This window comes from Nicotiana attenuata, unplaced genomic scaffold (genome assembly GCF_001879085.1).
Source record: "Nicotiana attenuata strain UT unplaced genomic scaffold, NIATTr2, whole genome shotgun sequence".
NCBI classification, from domain to species: domain Eukaryota; kingdom Viridiplantae; phylum Streptophyta; class Magnoliopsida; order Solanales; family Solanaceae; genus Nicotiana; species Nicotiana attenuata.
In genome coordinates, this window is record NW_017675735.1 from 19,665 (window position 1) to 41,739 (window position 22,075).

A 22,075-nucleotide genomic window follows, 5' to 3' on the forward strand; every position below is an offset into this window, starting at 1 on the left:
AAAAAAAAAAAAAAAAAAAGAACTACTACACAAAGTAGTAGTATTTTTTTGTTTCGCACCTGGTGTGTCCCTCTTAATTTCGACAAATATATATTTGCATTGGAAAGTCTCAATCTAAAATAAACGTACTATCAAAACAAGACTCCTTTCTCTGGTCAAGGTGGAGAAGAGTTAATTCCTCAAATGATCATTCAACTTGGTGAATTTACCTAACAAAATTAGTGTTCTTTATTTTAGGACATAAAAGTCACTAAACTATTCATTTCTTTCTCCAAAAGTCATACACTACCATAACAAAACCACTTTTCTTAGGAAAAGACAATTTTACCTATGTTCACAGAAGCAATAACCATAAATGGACCCGAACAATTAGGCAATAAAGTACCTAAAATGACTAGCTATATCAGAGTCATTATGTTAGAGTTGAGTTGGATAGCTTCTCATTTGTTATGGCTAGGCCGTTTTATGGCGGATATTAGTGCGCAGACCGCTTTCTTCTATATTTTTCGAGAAAGAGAATCGATACATGACCTCTTCGAAGCTACCACCGGTATGCGAATGATGCATAATTATTTTCGTATCGGGGGCTTGGGCCCATCCCAAGCTCCCTGCTAAAAGATATATCAATGAATACATCATGTTAAAACTTTACATTAAATTATTAAATAATTGTTTTGTTACGATCCATTTTCATAATAGGTCATGACGGCGCCTAACACCATGGTCAGGCCAGCCGAATGCGGAAGTGTGAGTAAGTTCTCATTTTACTTTAGCCAAAGACAGTGATACTAGAATTTTCAAATTTAAAGATAAAACTAGTAAAGATCATAAAGTACTAAAATAGCGATACAACCCCCAAAATGAATGCCTACTACAGTGTGTGCCACGACCTGGTGTCACAAGTTACGGGCGACCAGTAGAATATACACAAAAAGAATGAAACACTATCCTACTGTCTGAATCAGGATAGACAGAAATAAAAAATACAAGAAAGGACTCCTTCGGCTGCGGATCGGCATGAGAGAGAAGGCAGCTCACCGTAGAAGTCCCTAAGCGTGCTCACTGATGCGCATAAGGATGATGTCCAGATCCACCTGCCTCAAATCCTGTACAATTAAGTACAGAAGTATAGCATGATTACATAAACCACATGTACTCAGTAAGTATCCCGTCTAATCTCGAAGAAGTAGAGACGAGAGGTCGACTTGATACTTACTAAGGTCGAGATAATATAATATAATAAAGTGAGATATACAGCATGAAGGATCTCCAATAACACACGTTTAATAGAAGAGTCATATTCATGTTCTTGTCATAACTAAATTACCAGTTTTTCCTTTTTCATATCAAATGAGTGATCATGTCATAACTAAATGTAAGCATATAAATCATGAACAAACATGCCGAGGTCGACGGCCCGCTCCAACAGAAAATAAATTGTGCACTGTCGAGGGTCGAGCGGCACGAACCATAGATGCATCTATTATCACCGAGGCGATCGGCCCGATCCATAATCATCAAGAAAATATCAAGAAAAGCACATAAGGCTCAATTACATACAAGGAAATTCCTACCAAGGCTCAACAAACTCATACGTTCACCTTTCATTTCCTCAAGTCTCTAGCAAATCAAAATGATCATATTGGCAATTTAAAATAAGAGATATTCCCCAATTAGACATGACGTGGGTCCTAAACTACCCGAACAATTATCATATAGTAGCTACGCACGGACTCTCGTCACCTAGTACGTACGTAGCCCCCGCATTTAGCAACAATTACTCATTTAAAATTCTATGGGGACAATTCCCTCTTATAAGGTTAGAAAGGAGACTCACCTTGCTCCAAAGTGCACTCCCAATGTCCAAGAACGAGCCCAAGTCCTTAATTCGAAGCCGGACAATCCCAAACTAATCAAACGAAGTAAGAACTAGTAAATAAAGGCTTACAAGGTTGAATTCTAGCTATTTAAGCAAATTTCCTAACCATTAACACAAGTTTCCTAAATTCCGACCCCGGGCCCACGTGCCCGGATTCCGAGATTTTTTGAAGGAAGTTGTTCTCTATCACCTAAGGATCACAAATATATGATTTCTAGTTCACTACATGGCAAATTATGTGATAAAACCTTAGTTTTCATTAAACCCTAGGTCTAGCTCAAATCCCTTGATTTTACCTAATTTTTAGTGTTAAATCTACCTAATGTTTATGTATTTGAACTAAAAATGAGTGGGGATTACTTACCTTGCAATGTTATGTTGAAACCTCCTCTTTGGAATCACCAAAATCGCCTAAGTGTTGAGAGTAATGTGGAAGAAATGAGTTTGGGTTCGTATTAATGAACCCTTCTGCCCCCAGTGATTTTCGCTTCTGCGGAAGGAATCCCGCTTCTGCGGGTTCTGCTTCTGCGGACATGAGCCGCTTTTGCGAAAATGGGCAAGGGGGCCCGGGCCGCTTCTGCGGTCATAACCTCGCTTCTGCGAGGCCGCTTAAGCGGAAAGCCCACCGCTTCTGCGGTTCTGGGCCTGGGCGGATGAACCGCTTCTGCGGTCAGGGGTCCGCTCCTGTGGTTTCCCCTGGGCTTGGCCCCTTCCGCTTCTGCAATAAAACGACCGCTTCTGCAGTCTCGCTTCTGCGGTCCAAGAGCCGCAGAAGCGGTTATGACAGAAGCAGCAGATAAGGTTTTTCCTAAGTTTTCAACTTCACTCAAACCTCGACCATTTGACGCTCGGGGCTCCCGAGCCCCGCCCGAACATGCCGACAAGTCTGAAATCACGAGGCGGACCTACTCGAGCTCTCGAAACGCTTAAAACAACGCTAAATCAGGGAATCAACCCCAAAACCAAATGATTCAAATCATTGAACCTTCAAGTTCTAAATTTCCTCCTAACGGGTCAAAACGCCCTTAAACCACTCGGATTGACACCAAATTTTACAGGTAAGTCTTAACTGATATTTCGGACTTGTACCAAGTTTCGGAATCGAAATTCGAACCCGATACCTAGGAAAACAATAATTTCTTAGTTTATTTAAATCTTAGAAACTTGAACTTAACAATTTCATATAAAAATTCATTACTCGGGCTAGGGATCTCGGAATTCGATTCCGAGCATACGCCCAGGTCCCATATTTTCCCACGGACCCTCAGATATTGTCAAATCACGATTCCGGGTCCGTTTTCCCAAAATGTTGACCGAAGTCAAACTTGGCCTTTTTAAAGAAACTTAAAGAAGCAACTAGGCTTATTCTTGCTCAAAACTCTTCTAACTTCCGAACCACCCGTCCCCGCAAGTCATAAATTAGCTAAAGCAAGTGCGGAAAGTATAATTTAAGGGAACGGGGTTCGAAAATGCAAAACGACCAGTCGGGTCGTTACATTTTTGGATATATAAAATTATAATATGCCTTTAAATTCCAAAACTTAATATTATTTAAATTCCATCAAATCAAATCAAATCCAAAAAACTGAATCCAAGAAATTGATTTTTGGGATTTTAATAGCATTTGGTTTTATTCGTCAAATCAAATACAAAAAATTCTATCCATTATATATTAGTTGCTGCCTTGCTGGACTTCTTCAATTTGTTTTCATAAGTAATTGTTCTGATCTTTGGTTAAGTTATTGAGGTGATCTCTTTTGAATATTTTAATTATGAGTTAGCAAAATTTTGTAGGAGTAAAAAAAAAATGATCTTGAAAACAGAAAGATGCAAAATTGGCATATCAACTCGTTATATTCATATTGCAAAAGAGCAGAAGGCAAAACTATAAACTCGTTATATTTTTTATATTAATTTCTTTGTATATAAATATTAATTCAGTTGCCACAATCAACTTTGTATGACAATTTTCTCAAAGACTGAAAGAATCAATTTTTAATTTATGTTATTTTATATTCTTTACATAATTATGATAAAAGTATATTTGCGTCTTATGTTCAATATTATGTCACAAAAATACAATAATTTTCATACGATATTCCGATATAAGTCCTCAGAAATCACAGTAAGACATCTGAAAATTTTCATGGATACATTTCTTCATTTATTGAGTTAGAAAAATAAAAATAACATTATCATTTTCTAGATTATACTTTATTTTTATTATAATTTAATATAACTCAAACAAATTATAATAGCTTTATGCGATTTTTTTAACATTGCGTATTTATTGATATGGGTAAAATTATATTTTTCTATAAAAATGGCTTTTATGGTAATTATTACTTTTGGCGAAACAAGTGAATGGTTTAATGACTTTTTTGTCCTAAAGTAAAGAAAAGTAATTTTACTAGGTAAATTCATAAAGTTGAATGATCAATTAGGGAATTAACTCGGATAAGAAAGGTATATTTCATTGTCAGTTCTTATTTTAGAAGGATAAGATCTTATCTTAAACAAATTTCTGTAATCTTCAACATAGCATTAAAAAAACTTCCTTTCAAAAGTAAATTAATTCACTAAAATAGAAGAAAAAAAACGTAAAAAAAAAAAAAAAAAAAAGGAAGAAGAACTCAACTCCTATAAAAATAGAGTCTACTACATGCACTGTCCTCAAGTCCTCAGTATAATATTCATCACCCTCCCTTTTTTCTCTCTCTGCCATTTGATTCCAAACTAACTTTCATAATCCCTCTTCAGATAACACCTAATCCTAAGTAAATCCCATTTTATCCACTCTTAATCCCACAATTCTTCAAACAAAGATCACTTTTTTTCCCAATAGAAGCACAAAAAGTGATCTTTTTTGTGTTTTTCTTGCTCTAGGTTTATAGTAGTATTTTTGGATCACTTTAAATTTTTTTCTTGTAAAAAATTTATCTTTTTGGTACTTTCTTGATTTGGGTCTTTAGTATTTTTGATTGAGAAGCTAAAAAAAAAAAAAAAATGGTTGTGAAAATGATGAAGTGGAGGCCATGGCCACCACTATCATCCAAGAAAATTGAGGCTAAGATTATTGTTAATTGTCTTAAAGGTTTCAACTTTATGTCAAATGAGCAAATGGGGTTCCAAGATTTTGAAAAATTAAGAGTTGAAATTAAGTGGAAGGGCTCAAAGAGTAGTTCTTTGAATTTGGGCTCTCTTACAAGGAGGGGTAGTGTAAAGAAGAATTTTACAAAGGAAGAATCTTTAAAGGAAAATGGTGTTGTTGAATGGAATGAGGAATTTCAGAGTGTTTGTAACTTTTCAGCTAATAAAGATGGTGTGTTTCATCCTTGGGAAATTGCCTTTACTGTGTTCAATGTGAGTTTATTTCTGATCCTTTTAATCTTTTGGGCTTTTGGCTGTTATATTTATATGTGTTAAGAATCTGAATCCAATTCTAGGGAATTTGATTAATTCCACTTTTATTGAAACTATATGTTTTTTTTTGTCTTTTTTGTGATATAGTTATTGAGAACTCTATGTTATCAGAAAAGTAGTGATTGGATCAAATATCTTGACTATATAGTGGCTGGAACTTGACTTTTGTAGATTACTAGTTTGTGCTTATGTTGTCTTAATTTAGGTATAAGGTGAGTCTTTCTTGGGATTTTAGGTCTACCCCATACCCTTTTAAAACAAGAAAGGCGCTATAGAAAAGTGAGGATTTATATAGCCGACCTGAGGCGTAGTTGTTGTTGTTGGTGAACCTTTCTTGATTTTTGTACTGTGTTATGAATCCTGATCATGTCATACAACTTTATGGGATGAATTCTTCTTGAATTTCCTCAAATTAGGATACTTTTTGTTTTCTTTAATTGGTTAATTGATGCTCGGTTTTGATTATTTGGTCACGGTGATTCAGTATATTTCAGCAGCATCTGTATGAGCCTCTTCAGAGGATATGTTAAACAAGAGTTGCTTGATAAAGTTATCATCAGTATGGTTTTTACCGAGTTTTATTACTCCTAGTAAGAGCTCGTTTGGCTTAGCTGATTTAGAGTAGCTGATAAGCATTAGGTGCTGAAAAGCACTTTTAAGTGCTAAAACTGATTTAAAAAATAATATGCAGCTGAAGAACTGGGTATACGAAGAGGTTTGTTTTAAAAAGAAGTATTTTAGGTATAGAATAGTAAATATTTTGGTCAAACTTAAAGTGCTTATAAGCTGAAATTTGATAAGTTGGGGGAGACCAACTTATGGCTTTTGGCTTATTTTTGGCTTATAAGCACTTTTAATTTTACCAAACTCGTAGATAAGCCAAAAAGTGTTTATAAGCCAGTTTGACCAGCTTATAAGCTTAGCCAAACACCCTCTAACTTAGTGGGTTAAAGTGAGTTTTAACATAATCCAGTTTGATATATTGCTGTCTAAAAAATGAATAGTGAAGATACTATTCCTGACATGCATTAGGAGTCAAAAGTTTAAGCTTTCTGGAATGTAATGAATGTCTTTAATGGATGCACTTTTTGAGCTTGTGGGGGTCATTTGTATTGATGTAATATGGATGGTGAGACCTACTATATTCATTATATTTTTCTTTTTGAAAAAAAGAAAAAAGAAAAATCCATACTACTGGCATAGTCTGTTATTAATTAAAAAAATTAGCATTCATTAAGAGTCTTCTTGAGCCGATGGTCTGTTGAAAACAGCCTCTCAACTCCCTCGGTGTAGGGGCAAGGTCTGCGTACACACTACCCTCCCCAGCCCCCACTAGTGGGCTTTTACTGGATCGTTGTTGTAGCATTGATTAAGAACCCTGGAGTATATGCCGTTACAATTTCCATAGTTGTCCTCTTTATCCATCCAACAATAGGAGGTGTTATTGGTAGGTTGTAAGGATATCCTTATGGCTAATTGTTTCACGGGCTCGACGTTGGCCTTTGTTGCGTGTCTTTTTTGACTATTTTGAGACCTATCTTGTTGTTCATAATCGTATCTTCCAATCTATTGTGTATTACTAATCCTTTAATTTCGGTTTGAGCTTTCATCTACACTAATTTCTCAAGTTCTCCGCCTTGTCTTCATGTTCATATACTTATTCATACTTCTACTAAATCAGGGTACAAGCAGAGGACCAGATCAAAAGGTAACCATACTTGCTGCGACGTCATTGAACCTTGCAGACTTTGCTTCAGTAGCTGGGGATAAAGAAGACGGCATTGAAATTGCAATTCCTTTGGAAGCCTCTATTAGCAGCCTCAAAAGTTGCCTTTCACTCTGTGTAAGAGAAACTAGAACATACCTTTTGCTTGCTCTCCTCTATTCCTGAAGCCATGTGAATACATTATATATCTGCAGCTGTTTCATCTAAAATCATGTTCATATATTTGACAGCTATCTCTCGACCTTGTGGAATTGAGGAACGGTCACGAAGCTTCAGAGACCATTCCGAAGTTTATCATGTCAGCTCCAGTATCTCCAAACCCTGGAGAGGTTTTGTTGACAGACAGAAATGAGGTTTCTGCTTTAAAAGCAGGTCTGCGGAAAGTTAAATTTTTCAAGGGATTATCAGTTAGGCGACACAAGAAGTCATGTCATGAAGAGGAAGGCAGTGATGGAAGGAACTCGGTCAGAAGTGAGGACACCGATTATGGCTATCCACTCGACACGGATTCATTTGATGATTCAGAAGAAGGAGAATCAGAGGAAGGAAAGGAGGATGAGAGTGTGCGGAAGTCATTCAGTTATGAAACACTTGCATATGCAAACCATGCTAGTGGATCATTATACGCAAACACAAGCAGCAGCAGCGAAGACGAGGACTTAGTCCATCATAGCAATCATATTTCAGATGCAGGGCACGGGTACCCTGCGGATACAACTGCAGCACTACAAAATCAAACTGCAGAGCAGAGTTCAAAACGCAGAATTCTCCCCTGGAGGAAGAGGAAGTTGAGTTTCAGATCTCCAAAAACCAAGGGAGAGCCGTTGCTGAAGAAACATTATGGAGAGGATGGTGGGGACGATATAGACTTTGATCGCCGACAGCTTAGCTCATCTGATGAGTCTTCTTCAGGGGTAGGTGTCCGTTTTTCTTGCTTTCTGTGTCATGTTTGATTATCCCAGTATCCAAATGCAATTTGTATAGTGTCATTTATTGTCTTTATTTCATGATCTGATCAATTTATACTTCTTCACCAGTGTGCCTGTTGAATTGAAGATTGCAGAGCTTGATAGCTTTCTTTTGTAGCTACTGTACTTGTAAAGTTGTATCAATTGTCTTACCGATGCGTGTAATTCTTGCAGTGGTGCAAATCTGAGGAAGGTTCTGCAAATCAATTTTCCGAATTTGGAGATGACAGTTTTGCTGTGGGTAGTTGGGAGCAGAAAGAGATAATAAGCCGGGATGGACACATGAAGCTGCAGACTCAGATCTTCTTTGCTTCGATTGATCAACGAAGTGAACGAGCTGCAGGTGAAAGTGCTTGTACAGCGTTGGTTGCTGTGATTGCTGATTGGTTCCACTCGAATCCTAAAGATATGCCGATCAAGTCCCAACTTGATTGTCTTATCCGTGAAGGTTCACTGCAGTGGAGAGATCTTTGTGAAAAAGAGACCTACAAGGAACGTTTCCTGGATAAGCATTTTGACCTTGAGACAGTCCTCCAAGCTAAAGTGCGTCCACTCTCAGTAGTCTCGGAAAAATCATTCGTTGGGTTCTTTCATCCCGAAGGAACCGAAGAAGAGGAGGGATTTGACTTCCTTCACAGTGCCATGTCTTTTGACAACATTTGGGATGAGATTTCTAAATCTGCTCGAGAAACTCCTTGTCATGGAGAGTCCTTTGTTTACATTGTGAGTTGGAATGACCACTTCTTTATCCTCAAGGTTGAAAAAGACGCGTACTATATCATTGACACACTTGGCGAGAGGCTTCTTGAGGGTTGTAATCAGGCTTATATCCTCAAATTCGACAAAGACACGACAATTTTTCAAGTACCTAGCGAGACTCAACAATCAGAGGATAGACCATCTAGCAATAAAAAGGAGCAAAGTGATATGAAAGAGGCTGCCGACGAAGGCAAAATTGACATTAGCACCAGTGGCACAGTCAAAATGCAGGAAGAATCAACCTTCGTCTGCACGGACATGGTGCCTGAAAACAAAGAAGAATCCAGCATCGTTTGCAGAGGTAAAGAGGCATGTAAAGAGTACATTAAGAGTTTTTTGGCGGCAATCCCTATTAGGGAGTTACAAGTTGATGTGAAGAAGGGTTTGATGGCGTCTACGCCCCTTCATCAGCGGCTACAAATTGAGTTGCATTACACAATGAGCTTTGACCCTAAGTTTGAGTCATCTTCAGAAGAACTGACCGGTAACAGATTGGCCATACTACCGCCAGCAGCAGAGTAAGCGACGAAATGACCAATAAAGCCTTACAAGTAATATTACATAATGCTAATCCCTTTTGTGTTTCTACATATCATTTAGGAATTTTGCAAAGCTAATTGCTGTTATAGTGTTCCCTGGAGGGTGTTTTTCTTTGTTTATTTTTGTTCTTCCTATGCATGGGCACGATAATGTGAATAACTATGAAACTGCTCAAGACTACGCCTTTCTCTTCTCTCGAAGAGGGAACAGAAAGTTGGCATAAATGAATATATGAGTTCCATACTGTTCTTGAGTTTTGTTTGTTTTAGTTTATTTTTATTTAAGAAGTATCACATTGGTTGAAGGTGTTGCTTTGGATTTTAGCCTGTGATCCACTCGAGGCTAAATCGTACTTGCACGAAAATGGTGTAAATGTATGAACAGCCATAGAGACAGAAGAATCTTAACAACAATAAAATGATGTTTCTGGTTCTATATTCAATTGGGGGGTAGAGCTTTTTCCCAAGAAAATGACTATTGATGAAACACAGAAGCAAAGTGATAGTTTGATATAGCATGCCACTCAAGAGCGGAGCTAGAAGCCAGGATGTGGGTTCGGCCAAATGCAGTAGCTTTTGCTCAAACAGTATATTCCTTGTTTTAAAATTCAGAACGCACAAAGTTGAAATCCTGGCTTCGCCTCTGATGCCACTTAAGCAATGGGCAAAAAATTTAACTGCATATACTTCTCCCGGTGAGTTTCATGGTGGTCATCCAAGTATTAGTGTATTGTTAGAAAGTCACTATTCTTTATTTTGAGTGGAATAATTTATAATTCACCCCCTCTCATGTTAATTGCATAGAGGTAGCCGTGGGGGTGTAATATGGGTTATTTCTCATTTTGAATATTTTCGGCTGTTAGGCAATAGTTATGGCTTGAGATTAATTGACATAGCTAGGAAAATTCTAGTGTTGTTTTAGGTGATCGCATAGGTTCTTTTCTATTTTTTCAAACTTTTATGTATTTGTCTCAGAGGGATATCCTTGGTTTCATAATGTACTCTATTAAGAGGGCCTTTTAGAGGCTTCTATTCAGGATTCTACAACGATCAATTTGATTTACTAGGATCGAAATCAATCATTTATACTTATTTTGTGAAGTTCTTAACACATATACAGAATCAAGCCAAATTACTAGGTTCAAATGAACGTAGTAGTTACTGTCTACATCTACCTTGAAAATGCGAGACTAGGGATGCCGCATTAGCTAGTCAAGATTAGGTTCTTGTTTTAGTTCTCATTGCATGTATAGATATTTTTGTAGTTGGTTGAACATTTCTAATGAGATGATGATGAATGAAATTAATTAATAAGGATAAGATCCATCAAAATATTAGTTCTTTTCAATTCATTTGTTTTAGACCATCTAATTTTAATTTTTATTTGTCTAATATTTTATATAGTTATATAAAAATATAGTTTATTGTTAATAATGTAAAATTTTAATATATATGTATCATGATGACATATGAAATGATATAACACCTTCATAAAATCACAAGAATACTTTAAAAAGCTAATTAGCATAAGTAAAGGATACCAACCAATAGTTTTTAACAACAAATTATGACACTAACAACCAATAGCAAAAGCTATTATCCAAGAATACTTTAAAAAGTTTATTAGCATAAGTAAATGATACCAACCAATAGCTTTTAACAACAAATTATGACATTAACAACCAATAGCAAAAGCTATTATCCGTTGCACTAAAGCAACTGTAGTTATGAGGAATCTAAACTCTTTGGCTGGAATAATTTACAATTCAACCCCTCTCATATTGATTGCATACAGTGTAACGAATGGACAAAACGCCCAAATCTTCGTATTGCAGTTTAACTCCAAAATTATGTTTAATTTTTATCAGGACTCTTTAGTTGTTAGTAATGTAGATAGGCCCTTAGTCATTTTAGGACTTTATAGAAAGTGCATTGTCATGGTATCTTGAATAAAAATCTAAAATTTTAGCTTTTAATTTCTTTTCTCTTTTTCTAGTTTCTCTTTCAAGTTTCAATAACGAATCCACCGTGGAATTCGCTACATTTGGTATCAGAGCTGAAAATCCTCGGCCCCAATTCCGCTACCATGTTCAACCAGGGTTACTATCAACCACCGCAAGTCTTGGCTACTGCAGCCATGGCTGATTCCTAATTCTAACCAAATTCATATGGTTATGAGTATTACCATGGGTATTCACATCCTTATTCGTATCCGGATCCATGTGTTTATCAGGTTGACAGCACCAATTCAGGTTTTTATTTTGTTAAATTTGGTGATGGTTCAATGTTGTCGATGAGTGCCTCGGCATTAGACAACTTGCTGAAGTCTAGCTATGACAATTTTGAGACCAAACAAGCAACTCCAGGGATGGTAATTCATTCAGTTCATTTTCCTTCTGTGATGGATTCATTTGGTTCTATTTATTTCGAAACCCTAGCCCCCAAATCAGAGAACCCTGATCACACAGCATTTTCTCTACCCTCTCGATACTCTAAGCACAAAAGAGGTCCAACCGGTGTCAAGAAGAAAGCTTTGAGTAATAAGCTCAAATACAAGCTTGGTCGACAATATGCTACTGCCAAGCTTTCAAGTAAAAAAAGAGCATGGCGAGTTCATTTACAAGTTAGTAATGGTGAATGGCGACCAAGCTATCTGTTGGCTGAAAAATACTGAAAGAGGACCAGCATTTGGTTGAAGGAAATAGAGAATTCGAGGTTCAAAATGTTCGATAAAATTTCCCAGAGAGATGAAATATATGAGATGGATAATCAAGGGGATGATAGTGTTGGGAATGAGTCACTGGAGGTCGAAGAAGATTTAGAAAGTAGTGGAGGTGTCTCTATCCCTTGTCGTTGCTAGTGAATGAGAGAGGATTTATGCACTAATTTGTAGTGACTATGAGGCTCATTTGGTCCACATCGATGGTGATGGAGATGTAGTAGCATTAGAAGATAAGGAAAAGTTGGGAAACAATGGAGATGTCTCGGTTGACTCTGCTGTTATCCGGGAACAAGAGAAGGTTTATCAGCCTCGCATAGCCTCTGTTACTGAAAGACTTAATCTCTACATTGCACAGTACCTAGTTCCTTCTTCGGAAATTTCCCCTGTTGCACAAGTTCAGTACAATTTCATAGGAGATTCGATAACGAATTTGGTTGCTAATGACAATAGAAAGTGTGACACTGAAGGCTATTTTAGATTCGAACAATTGGTACTGCCTTTATCTTGAACTGTATTAACAATGATGCCGTAATTGAGCCTTTTCCATTAGGCTTTACTTTATCTAAGGTGATGGTAGGGGTTAGAAAAGTGAAGTACTACTTTGTTTCCAAGTTGAGTGCACTAGATAAGTTTATGATTGTTGGGGAACCTGATCACTATTGGGAAATCCCCAATATATTTGGTTTTGATGAGGAATTGAATCCTATTGTATGTCTGGCATGAGGGGTGTTGACGAGTGGCAAGGTCAAATGAAGGAAATAGTTCACTACATACACGATGTCGAGGCTGTATTGGTCTTAGTGGCAACTTGAAAATGCAGTTTTATTTATTGATTTCCTTGATACCGGTACTACTCTATCCAATATTGTCACAACACTTTTGCGGAAGACGAATATTTTATGGAGTGTTGGTGTCTATCATATTGCAATAATTCTTAATGACTCGCTCCAATTCTCTACATATGTATCTACTTATTTGTTCTCTCAGCCAAACTTTCTCCCTCTTCCATGTTCTTCCTCATCTTCTATAAGAGTCACTCATTTTGTTGAGAGTTCTAGCTAAATTATAAGCACTTATTTCGAAGCGTTGAAGCTATTATGGCTTTTAGATAATATGGTTACTTTCAGTCAGGCCAAGAAACATGATCAACAGTAGATTGAAATCACAAAAAAGGACTGTGGGATTCAACCTTTCATAGTTCACTACACATTCATAGTTTATCTCCTAACTTGTTATTCAGAAGAAGCTCTCTAGCTTGTTGAGGGTATGGCATTTTTCTCCATTACTGTTAACAGATCAATTATTGTTGGAGTAGAATATCAGAGAGAAATGATAGCTACAACTTCTTATCTCTGTATGGAGCTCCCTACCACGTGCAGACATGTCAATGTTGATAGTGCCGAAGAGGGTGCTACTGAAAAAATGCAATCAGAAGCTTATTGGAATGTTTACAAGGTGATGGAATGTACTAATGAAGTAATTCCAACTCACTTCTTTGATGTGGAGTTCCCAAGGGTTTTGTGGAGTTCTCTTGTGAAATTTAGTGACCACTAATTCTGCAACTTTAGAGAAATTTTTGAAGAATCTGGAGTGCGGAATAATATCCTCCTGTTTGCACATCTTCATTCAGCACCTTTATATTCATGGCTTAAAATAAATGAACCAAGTATTGTTTTTGAGCGTGGAGGAGGAATCCTTGCGGGGTCATGTGAAGACAGTAACAATTCCTATGAGGTGTTTGCTTGGAGTAACCTTGAAGGTGATACATTTAAAGTAAAATTCTTGGTGAACTATATTGTGTTGAGTTATTCTTCTGCGAAGTCGATGAAGTCCAATAAATTTGCAATGTAGAAATGCGAAATTAATTCATCCAATGCAGTAACTATCGATAAGATTCTAGACTCATTGTGGTCATTGTTACTCTCGTTTTACAGTTATCCTGTGGAGAGTATGGAATTCTTTAAGGATCTATGAAAGTTTCTTGTGGATCAAGAAAGTAACAAGAGTTTTTCCATCTGCTTGACTTATGGTGTTATTAGAATGGATGCGCTGACATGGATTAGAGTCTCATCCCTCATTACATCATTTGTAAATGTGTACTCAAATCTCGAAGCTATGGATATTGTCCTAACAATTTGCTATGAATTGTCGAAAAGAAATATTATTTGTTGGACATTCTTGATATCATATTATGTCCACAATGCACAACAAGAAGTTGCTGCTGCAATATTTGGAAACAATTTTGTCTCGGTTTCTAGTACCAATGATTTGCTTGAAAGAGTTCAAGTTGCTGCTTCTGTTAGTGATTATATGGAGTTGATTAAAGTGCACATATTTGTGAAAACCAGTTATCAAATGGTATCATTTCCACAACTGATATTGTTTGGTGCAATTCTTGATTTTTGTAATGCTATGAACATAAGGTATGCACATTATTTTCCACAGAAGTTGCCCCATAGGTCTTTTGACCATGAATTGGGTGAGGACAGAAATGAGGTTACCAAAATTTATCAATCTTGGGGATGATAAAACTTGTGTTCTTACTATAGAAAAAGCACTTGTTTATGCTTTATATGAGTCCATTATTTTTGCGTCAGGTCCCATTAGGCCTACAAGTCTTCACCAGAGTGAATTTGGCAAGAAAATACTTTCAACTGTCAACAGGAGTAGCTGATAGTGTTCCTACCCGAGAAAATAATATTCTCAATATAATAGGGGATTATCCTCTTGATTTGGAGGAATGTTGTAGTTTAGTTCACTTACCATGCGGATTTGCCTAACAACTTTTGTTTATCAACCTTGAGGACAAGGTTGCTATAAGGGGATGGAATGTAATGAATTGAAGGAACGCCCAAGTCTTCGTATTGCAGTTTAACTCCAAAATTATGTTTTATTTTTATTAGGACTCTTTAATTGTTAGTAATGTCAGATATGCCCTTAGTCATTTTAGGACTTTACATTTATATAAAAAGAGCATTGTTATGGTATGTTGAATGAAAAACTGAAATTTTAGCTTTTAATTTCTTTTCTCTTTTTCAAGTTTCAATGGTGAATCCACCGTGGGATCGCTACATAGAGTTAGCCATGGGCATATATTCTCAGCTCTTGATTATATGTGTGGTGTTATATTGATTATTTCTCATTTTGAATGTTTTGGGTTGTTAGGCAATAATTATGGCTTGAGATTAATTGACATAGCTAGGAAAATTCTAGTGTCATTTTATGTGATCGCATATGTTCTTGTCTATTTTTTCAAACGTTCATGTATTTTTCCCAGAGGGATATACTTGGTTAATTTCATAATGTACTATTATTGATTTATCAGGTTCGAAAATCTATCATTTACAATTACTTAGTAGAGTTTTTTACCACATATACAGAATTCGAGTCAAAGTTACTAAGTTTGGATGAACCTGGTAATTAACTTCTACACCCGCGATAGGAGCCCTTGAAGATGCTAGACCAGGGATGTCGCTTTAGCTAAGTCGAGATTACGTTCTTGTTTTTGTTTTTCTTCTATGTATATTTTTGTAGTTGGTTAAACACTTCGAATGAAATGATGATGAATGAAATTAATTAATAAGGATAAGATACATCAAAAAGTTCTTTTCAAAAGAAAATTGGTCCATCTAATCTTATTTATTATTTGTCTAGTATTTTATATTGTTATATTAATAAGATAATGTATTAATAATAATGTTGGAGTAACTTTTTAAAATATATGTATCGTGATGACATATGAAGTGATCTGGCACCCTTACAAAATCACAAAATATGTTAAAAAGCTTATTAATTGGCATATGTGAAGGATACCAACCAATAGCTTTTAACCACAAATTATGACACTAACAAGACCCTCATGAAAAATGAAAAACTTTAGGTAATACAGGAATTACTTTACAGAGTATTTTCATAAACTTTTCTTTATCCATAAAAAATAAGTAGCAAAAAACCCTATAAATCAAAACGTAATATAATGATGTGAGATAAAAATTATGAATTAAACTTTTGGAGAAGATCAACCTATTGTGAATGCTTAACACATTTTAATATTTTTTATTTTAGGCTTCTAGTTTTAATTTATTTTTTTCCCTTTGTGTTATCAGGGTCGGGTATGTGGGTTAAATGTGTCTCATATTTTTTGGGTGGGAAGTGGACCCACAAATAAGTGTTCTGGTCATTTAAATAATGTGCAAAATATTTAATCGAATGCATACATTTTTTTTAGATGACTTTTAAATCAATTGGTGAATAATTGTGTGATTTTAATGCGATAAAATAAAGAATAATAACTTAATTGTGTGACTTTTGTAATAAAATAAAGAATAATTACCTTTTTGCAGTAGACTAATACTTGAATAACCACTCACAAAAATTTTTCAACAAAACTAACGTCCGCTACACTAAAGCTACTGTAGTTATCAACAACCAGAACACTTTTGAGTGGGAAGAGTTAGCAATGGGCATATATTCTCAGCTTTTGATTATATTTTATTTCGAACACCATTGATGGATGCTGCCCCAAAATACTCTCGCGAAAATCTTCGATCCAAACCTTCACATATACTCCCTCTTAGAGGATTAACCACGCATTTACTATCGCAAGAATATAGCGATCGAAGAGCTATGGCTAGGGCTGTCGGAAGTATTCGAATCGGTACCACGGTCACTCTTTACGGGTCCAGTTTGGGGGTAGGGTAGGGTAGGGTAGGGGATTTGGGTAAAGGGAACGTGGACGGGGAGGGTACTGGTAGAACCGGTTCGGTTGGTACCCTTAAGGTACGAACCGGTACCTTCCCAGTCCCCATTCCATTTACCCTTTTTGTACCATTAGCTAATTGTTATTTCAAAAAATATAGTCGTCGGCAACGGTCAAAAATAGTTATTTTTGCTTTCCTAGCCCCCTAACCACCCCTACCCCCTAATTTATATTTTTAATCTCTAAGTTTATTCAAATACATTTTGGCCCTATTTTAAAACTATAAATACCTCATTTTATTCTTTCAATTTTCACATAAAACTCTCTTATCTCTCTAATTCTCTTTCTCTCTCTTTCTAATTGCAATTAACTTTTTTGCACTATTATTATATTTCAGATTTATTTTTGTCATACGTATGTTGCTATTTATTGTTATTTTAATTATTTATTATTCAAAATGGCTCCTAAACTGATAAAAAAGTGTGTAACAGATTGACTAAGCGTACTGCTAAGGAGGGGAATCCTCGTTTTGAAACAAATCCTAGTCAGTCCGAGTTTATTCGTTAAATACAAGAAACATATAATATTGTTTTTCAAGGTTTTCCTAGAACAACTATTCGAAATAAAGTTTATGACGATGAAGGAAATGAAGACTTGCTGAAATATTGGATTAAAGCGGAGAGAAGAAACTTTGACCTTTCAAAAATAATTCAAGAAGACGACGAAGCATATAGTGAAATATTATCTACTAGAGACACAGGATGAAGAAAAACAAGTGCTATCAATTTCAAGCGAAGAACCAATAAAAGGTATTGAAAAATTTCGCAAATCGTTCAAAAAAAAATATTAAAATAAAAGTATTGAATTTTTTTCATCCATTAAAGTTTGTTTGTATTTAAATATAATATTTTTTAAATCTTAATTTAAAAATACCCCTAAGTACCCTTATCGCCCCCTTAAGTACCCATTCCTTAGGATCGGTAGGGGTAAAAATATCTTTACCCGTACCCTTAAATCCCCTTAACCAAAGTCCTCTTAAGGAAACCCCCCTCCCCCCTCCCTTCACAGATACCGCCTCCATACCCATCTCCTTAGGATCTCAGTATCCTCCCCATAGACAGCCCTTGCTATGGTTCAACAATGGTTGCGACGGGTCTCTTGGTATCACACCTCGCCATGGTCAGGCATACGGCCACGGACATAAGTCGCGCCCCGCCGGCTTGTAATCTTATAATTGACTATTGAAATTTTAAATCAAATCAATCTTAATGTGGCTATGTGACATCATATGAGTGGGATATAAAAAACAGAGAAGGGTAAAAAATGTCCCTGAACTATTGAAAAAGGTCTAAAAATACCTTTCATTCACCTATTGGGCTAAAAATTATCCTCCATCTACCTCTTTGGTTCACTTATACCCTTTGATCATTAGGTCAATGCTTAATTTTAAAATTAATTATTTAAATTCCACGTGGCAACTTCTTATTGGTCGAAATTAAAACATCTAACCTATTAGAAAGACCCATCCATATTTACCCATTTTTCGGACTAACCCGCCCCAACACTAATCTGACCCGAACAAAAAGTCCAAAATAAAAAAAAGATGCCCCGCGTGGCAACATTACCAATTTGTTCTTCCTAACGACGTGGTGCTAGTAAAGAGCTTATATGAGTAAGTTCCCAAGTAGGTGCTTCCGGATATTCTGCATTTCCAAGCATTGAGGAACTGGATCTTAACCTTTTTGGAACACTTGGAGAAAAATATCAATCTTCTTGGAGCTCACTTGATGTAGCGACGAGTTGGTAGTGATATACTTTGTAGATTTTGGAATCATATAACTTTCTATGTCACGGTTTTGGTAGATTTTGGGGCGTTTTTTTTTAGTTGAACTTTTTGTTTGGGTCAGGTTAGTATTTGAAGCGGGTTAATACGAAAAACTGGTAGATATGGGTGGGTCTTTCTAATGTGTTAGATGTTTTAATTTTAACCAATAAGAAGTTGCCACGTGGAATTTAAATAAGTATTGTTTTTAATTCAGCATTGACCTAACGGTCAAAGAGCATAAGTGAACCAAAAAGGTGGATGGAGGTGTATTTTTAAACCCTTTTCAATAGTTCAGGGACATTTTTTTACCCTTTTCTGTATAGAAAAAACATGTTTCACCAACATTTTTAGTTTTTAATTTTTTTCTTTTTAGGGGTCAGAGTTAAACGATCCACAATGATCCGCCTATTAATATAAGTTGCCGTGCCACCAACCAAAAATAAATATTATCTAAGCTTCAATCTATATTTAATATTCTACTTTAAGACAAATTTAAGAGAGTAGTAATAAGCCGCACACGTAGGGTTTGTGCCTCACATTAATGATCGATCTGCCTATTAATTAATTTTACTAATAATTAATATAGTTGCCACTACTCACCTAATTCGTCTTTAAAAAGTAAAGGATATTATAAGATTCCTTTTTGTTCTTCTTATATATCTCAAATCATATTGTATCATTCAACAAATACTAATTTATCTTCTATTTTTTATAAGTTAGGTTGATTTTCTCAATCTAAATTGTGCTAACTTCTTTTTTAATATTTAATAATTGACCGATTATGTTACTCCAAGAGGCAGCGATATCAAAAAATTCAATCCTGACTTCCTTATAATCATTGTATTACCACAGTTCCATAAACATATTTGTTAAGTAATTCTTAAATATCAAATCTTCTTAGATGATAATAACTAAATATCCTAACTCTTTATGAATTGGCATCTTTTATTATTTACTTCTTTTCTGGTGTTGGCAGTCTATGCAAATAATTATTGGGCTGGTTTTAACGGATATGGTAACCCCCCAAAAAAAAGATTTAATCACTTTTTCTTCCCTCAAATATATATTATTCATTTTAACAAGTTGAATTTTCTAAAAATATTTGATTTCTTAGAAAAATAAGAATTTATTATACTTTTTTCTCAAATCTCAGTAGAATGTTAATGAAGTGAAACGATTAAAAGAGAGATAAATGGCGTTCTTAAGAAGAGTACAAAAACCTTAAAAGATGCACGAAGATAGTATGATACATACTATTTGATATATGTCGGGAAAAAATGGCTTTTGGCCTGGTACATCCATAAAGGGGTGAAATTCAAAAATAGCCAGATTTATAAGTGGTAATTGAAAAATAGTCACAGTTTCAAAAGTAATCGAAATTTAGCCATTTTTCATGTAAAGATAAATTTGAACAAAAACACTGTTCAAGATCCGAAAAATATTCCAGCATAATATACTGGAGTTCCAGCATAATATACTGGTCCAGCATAATATGCTAGAAGTTCATACACAAGTATTCCAATCTCCAGTATATTATGCTGGAACTTTCCTTGTGTTGGAGTTCCGCATAATATGCTGAAGTTCATACACATGTGCATCAATCTTCAGTATATTATGCCGGAACTTTTCGTATTGCAGAAAAATAGTGACTATTTTTCAATGACTTTGTAAACACTGACTATTTTTGAATAACCCGTCCGAAAACTGGCTAGCCCGTGCTATTTTCACCGTAAAGGGTGCTAGCGAATTGGGGTCGCTAGTCAGCCTAATCCTAAACCCAAATGCAATTTATATAAACCCCTTTATGGGTGTTGAAAGATTACACTAAAAATATTGGGATAATGGTTAGGGTAAGGGATCATTCTCTGCCTTAAAGGAGGGATAACTTGGCTGTGGAACTAGGGAATTTATCCGGTACGTGAGAATTCCCAACAATCTTAGGGTGTGTTTGGTATAACGGAAAATGTTTTCCGTGGATAATGTTTCCCAAGAAAATATTTTCTTGGAAAATAAGTAGTAATTTTATTCATTTTCCGGTGTTTGGTACGCAAATTAAAAAAAATAACTTCTCAAGAGTATACATAAATAATTTAGATACAATAAACATGAAGCCATAAACTTTCGAACCAACAACCTTCCGAACCCACAAATTTTATAAACTTCTGAACTGCTAAACTTTCGAAACCGCAAACTTTTGAACCCGTGAACTTTATAATTTCTAAGCCCGTAAACTTCCAAACACATAAACCTCCGAACTTATAACTTTGGAACTTGTAAAATTTCGAACCTGTAAACTGAAAGATGAAAAAACTAAAACTGAAAATATATAAAAAAAAGAATACTTTTTCCGGAGGGTGGGGGGGTGGGCAGTGCAGAAAAAGAAAAAACAGAAATTTAAAATTTAAAAAAAAATTGGGGTGGGGGTGGGGGTGAGGGTGGGTGGGGTGTATTCGGATGCACGTGCTTTGTTAAAATTCCATCTCCTACACAAGACAAACTGAGCTTTAAGCACGGTGGGTGGTGACGGAAAAAAACTGAAATTTAAAAATAAAAAACTTTTTTGGAGAAGGGGGTGGGGTGGGGTTGGGTTGGGTTGGTTTGGTGGGTGTGGGGGTGTAGGGGTGTGGGGTGGGTTGGTGAGGGTGTCAAATATGGTGGAAAAGGTTGAGAAGGAATTTTGGAAAATGTTTTCCCCTTGATAAGGAAAACATTTTCCAAAATAAGTTCATAAGGAAAACATTTAAACCAATCAAAAATAAAAAAAATTAAAAAATATTTTCCGCTTCGTACAAAACACACCCTTAATCCAAGTTGTGTTGCTGCAGACGATTCGCTTCCATGAACGAGAAACAACGTAAGTCTCCTAAACTAGCATTTACACGTACGATTAACAACAATATAAAACACTTAAAAAAAAAGGAAAAGGAAAGGAAATGGACTCAACTTAAATTACCTAAATTGCAGAAGTAACCACTTCAACCAAAGGAGAAGTCAGTGGAGAATTTCTACAAATAGGGCAAGTTGTATGAACCCTTAGCCAAGGGTCAATACACTTGACATGAAAAATATGGCCACAATGAGGCAATATCATAAGTAAATCACTATCTTTATAATCAGCCAAACAAATTGAACATCCAGAGACATCAAACTCTCCTTTATGAACTTTAGCCTCAGAATACAATAACTTTGGATAATTTCTCAAAATTTCTTCATTTAAACCATTATCAACTGTAATTGTGGTCATAGAGCTGCCATGAGAGGAAGATTGATTATAATTAGGCACGTTAGAATTGTTGCGCGATCGCGTTCTGATGCATAAATATGAAGCATATGCTATGACTACAAGTAATATTAGGATTCCAAGAAAAAATCCAAGGCCATAGCCATAATTCTTACCAAAGGTTTCTTCACTTAACTCTTCATCTGAACCTTCACTACTATTTTCCACAATTGTGTTGTTCATGTTGGAGAAAAAAATGGAGGTTTTAGTTTGGAATTTTTAGGCTAAGGAAGAAAAAATTTAAGAGATGGAAAG

The 22,075-nt window shown here is 35.7% G+C and overlaps 1 protein-coding gene across 1 annotated transcript; it reads left to right on the top strand.

The window, feature by feature from the left end:
- Window positions 1–4,546: 4,546 nt before the first annotated feature.
- LOC109220387 lies at window positions 4,547–9,548 on the top strand. Its single transcript, XM_019384848.1, has 4 exons — window positions 4,547–5,242; window positions 6,984–7,145; window positions 7,259–7,942; window positions 8,171–9,548. The coding sequence occupies exons 1-4, from the start codon at window positions 4,886–4,888 to the stop codon at window positions 9,275–9,277; spliced, it is 2,310 nt and encodes a 769-aa protein (XP_019240393.1). The 5' UTR covers window positions 4,547–4,885; the 3' UTR covers window positions 9,278–9,548.
- Window positions 9,549–22,075: the final 12,527 nt, after the last annotated feature.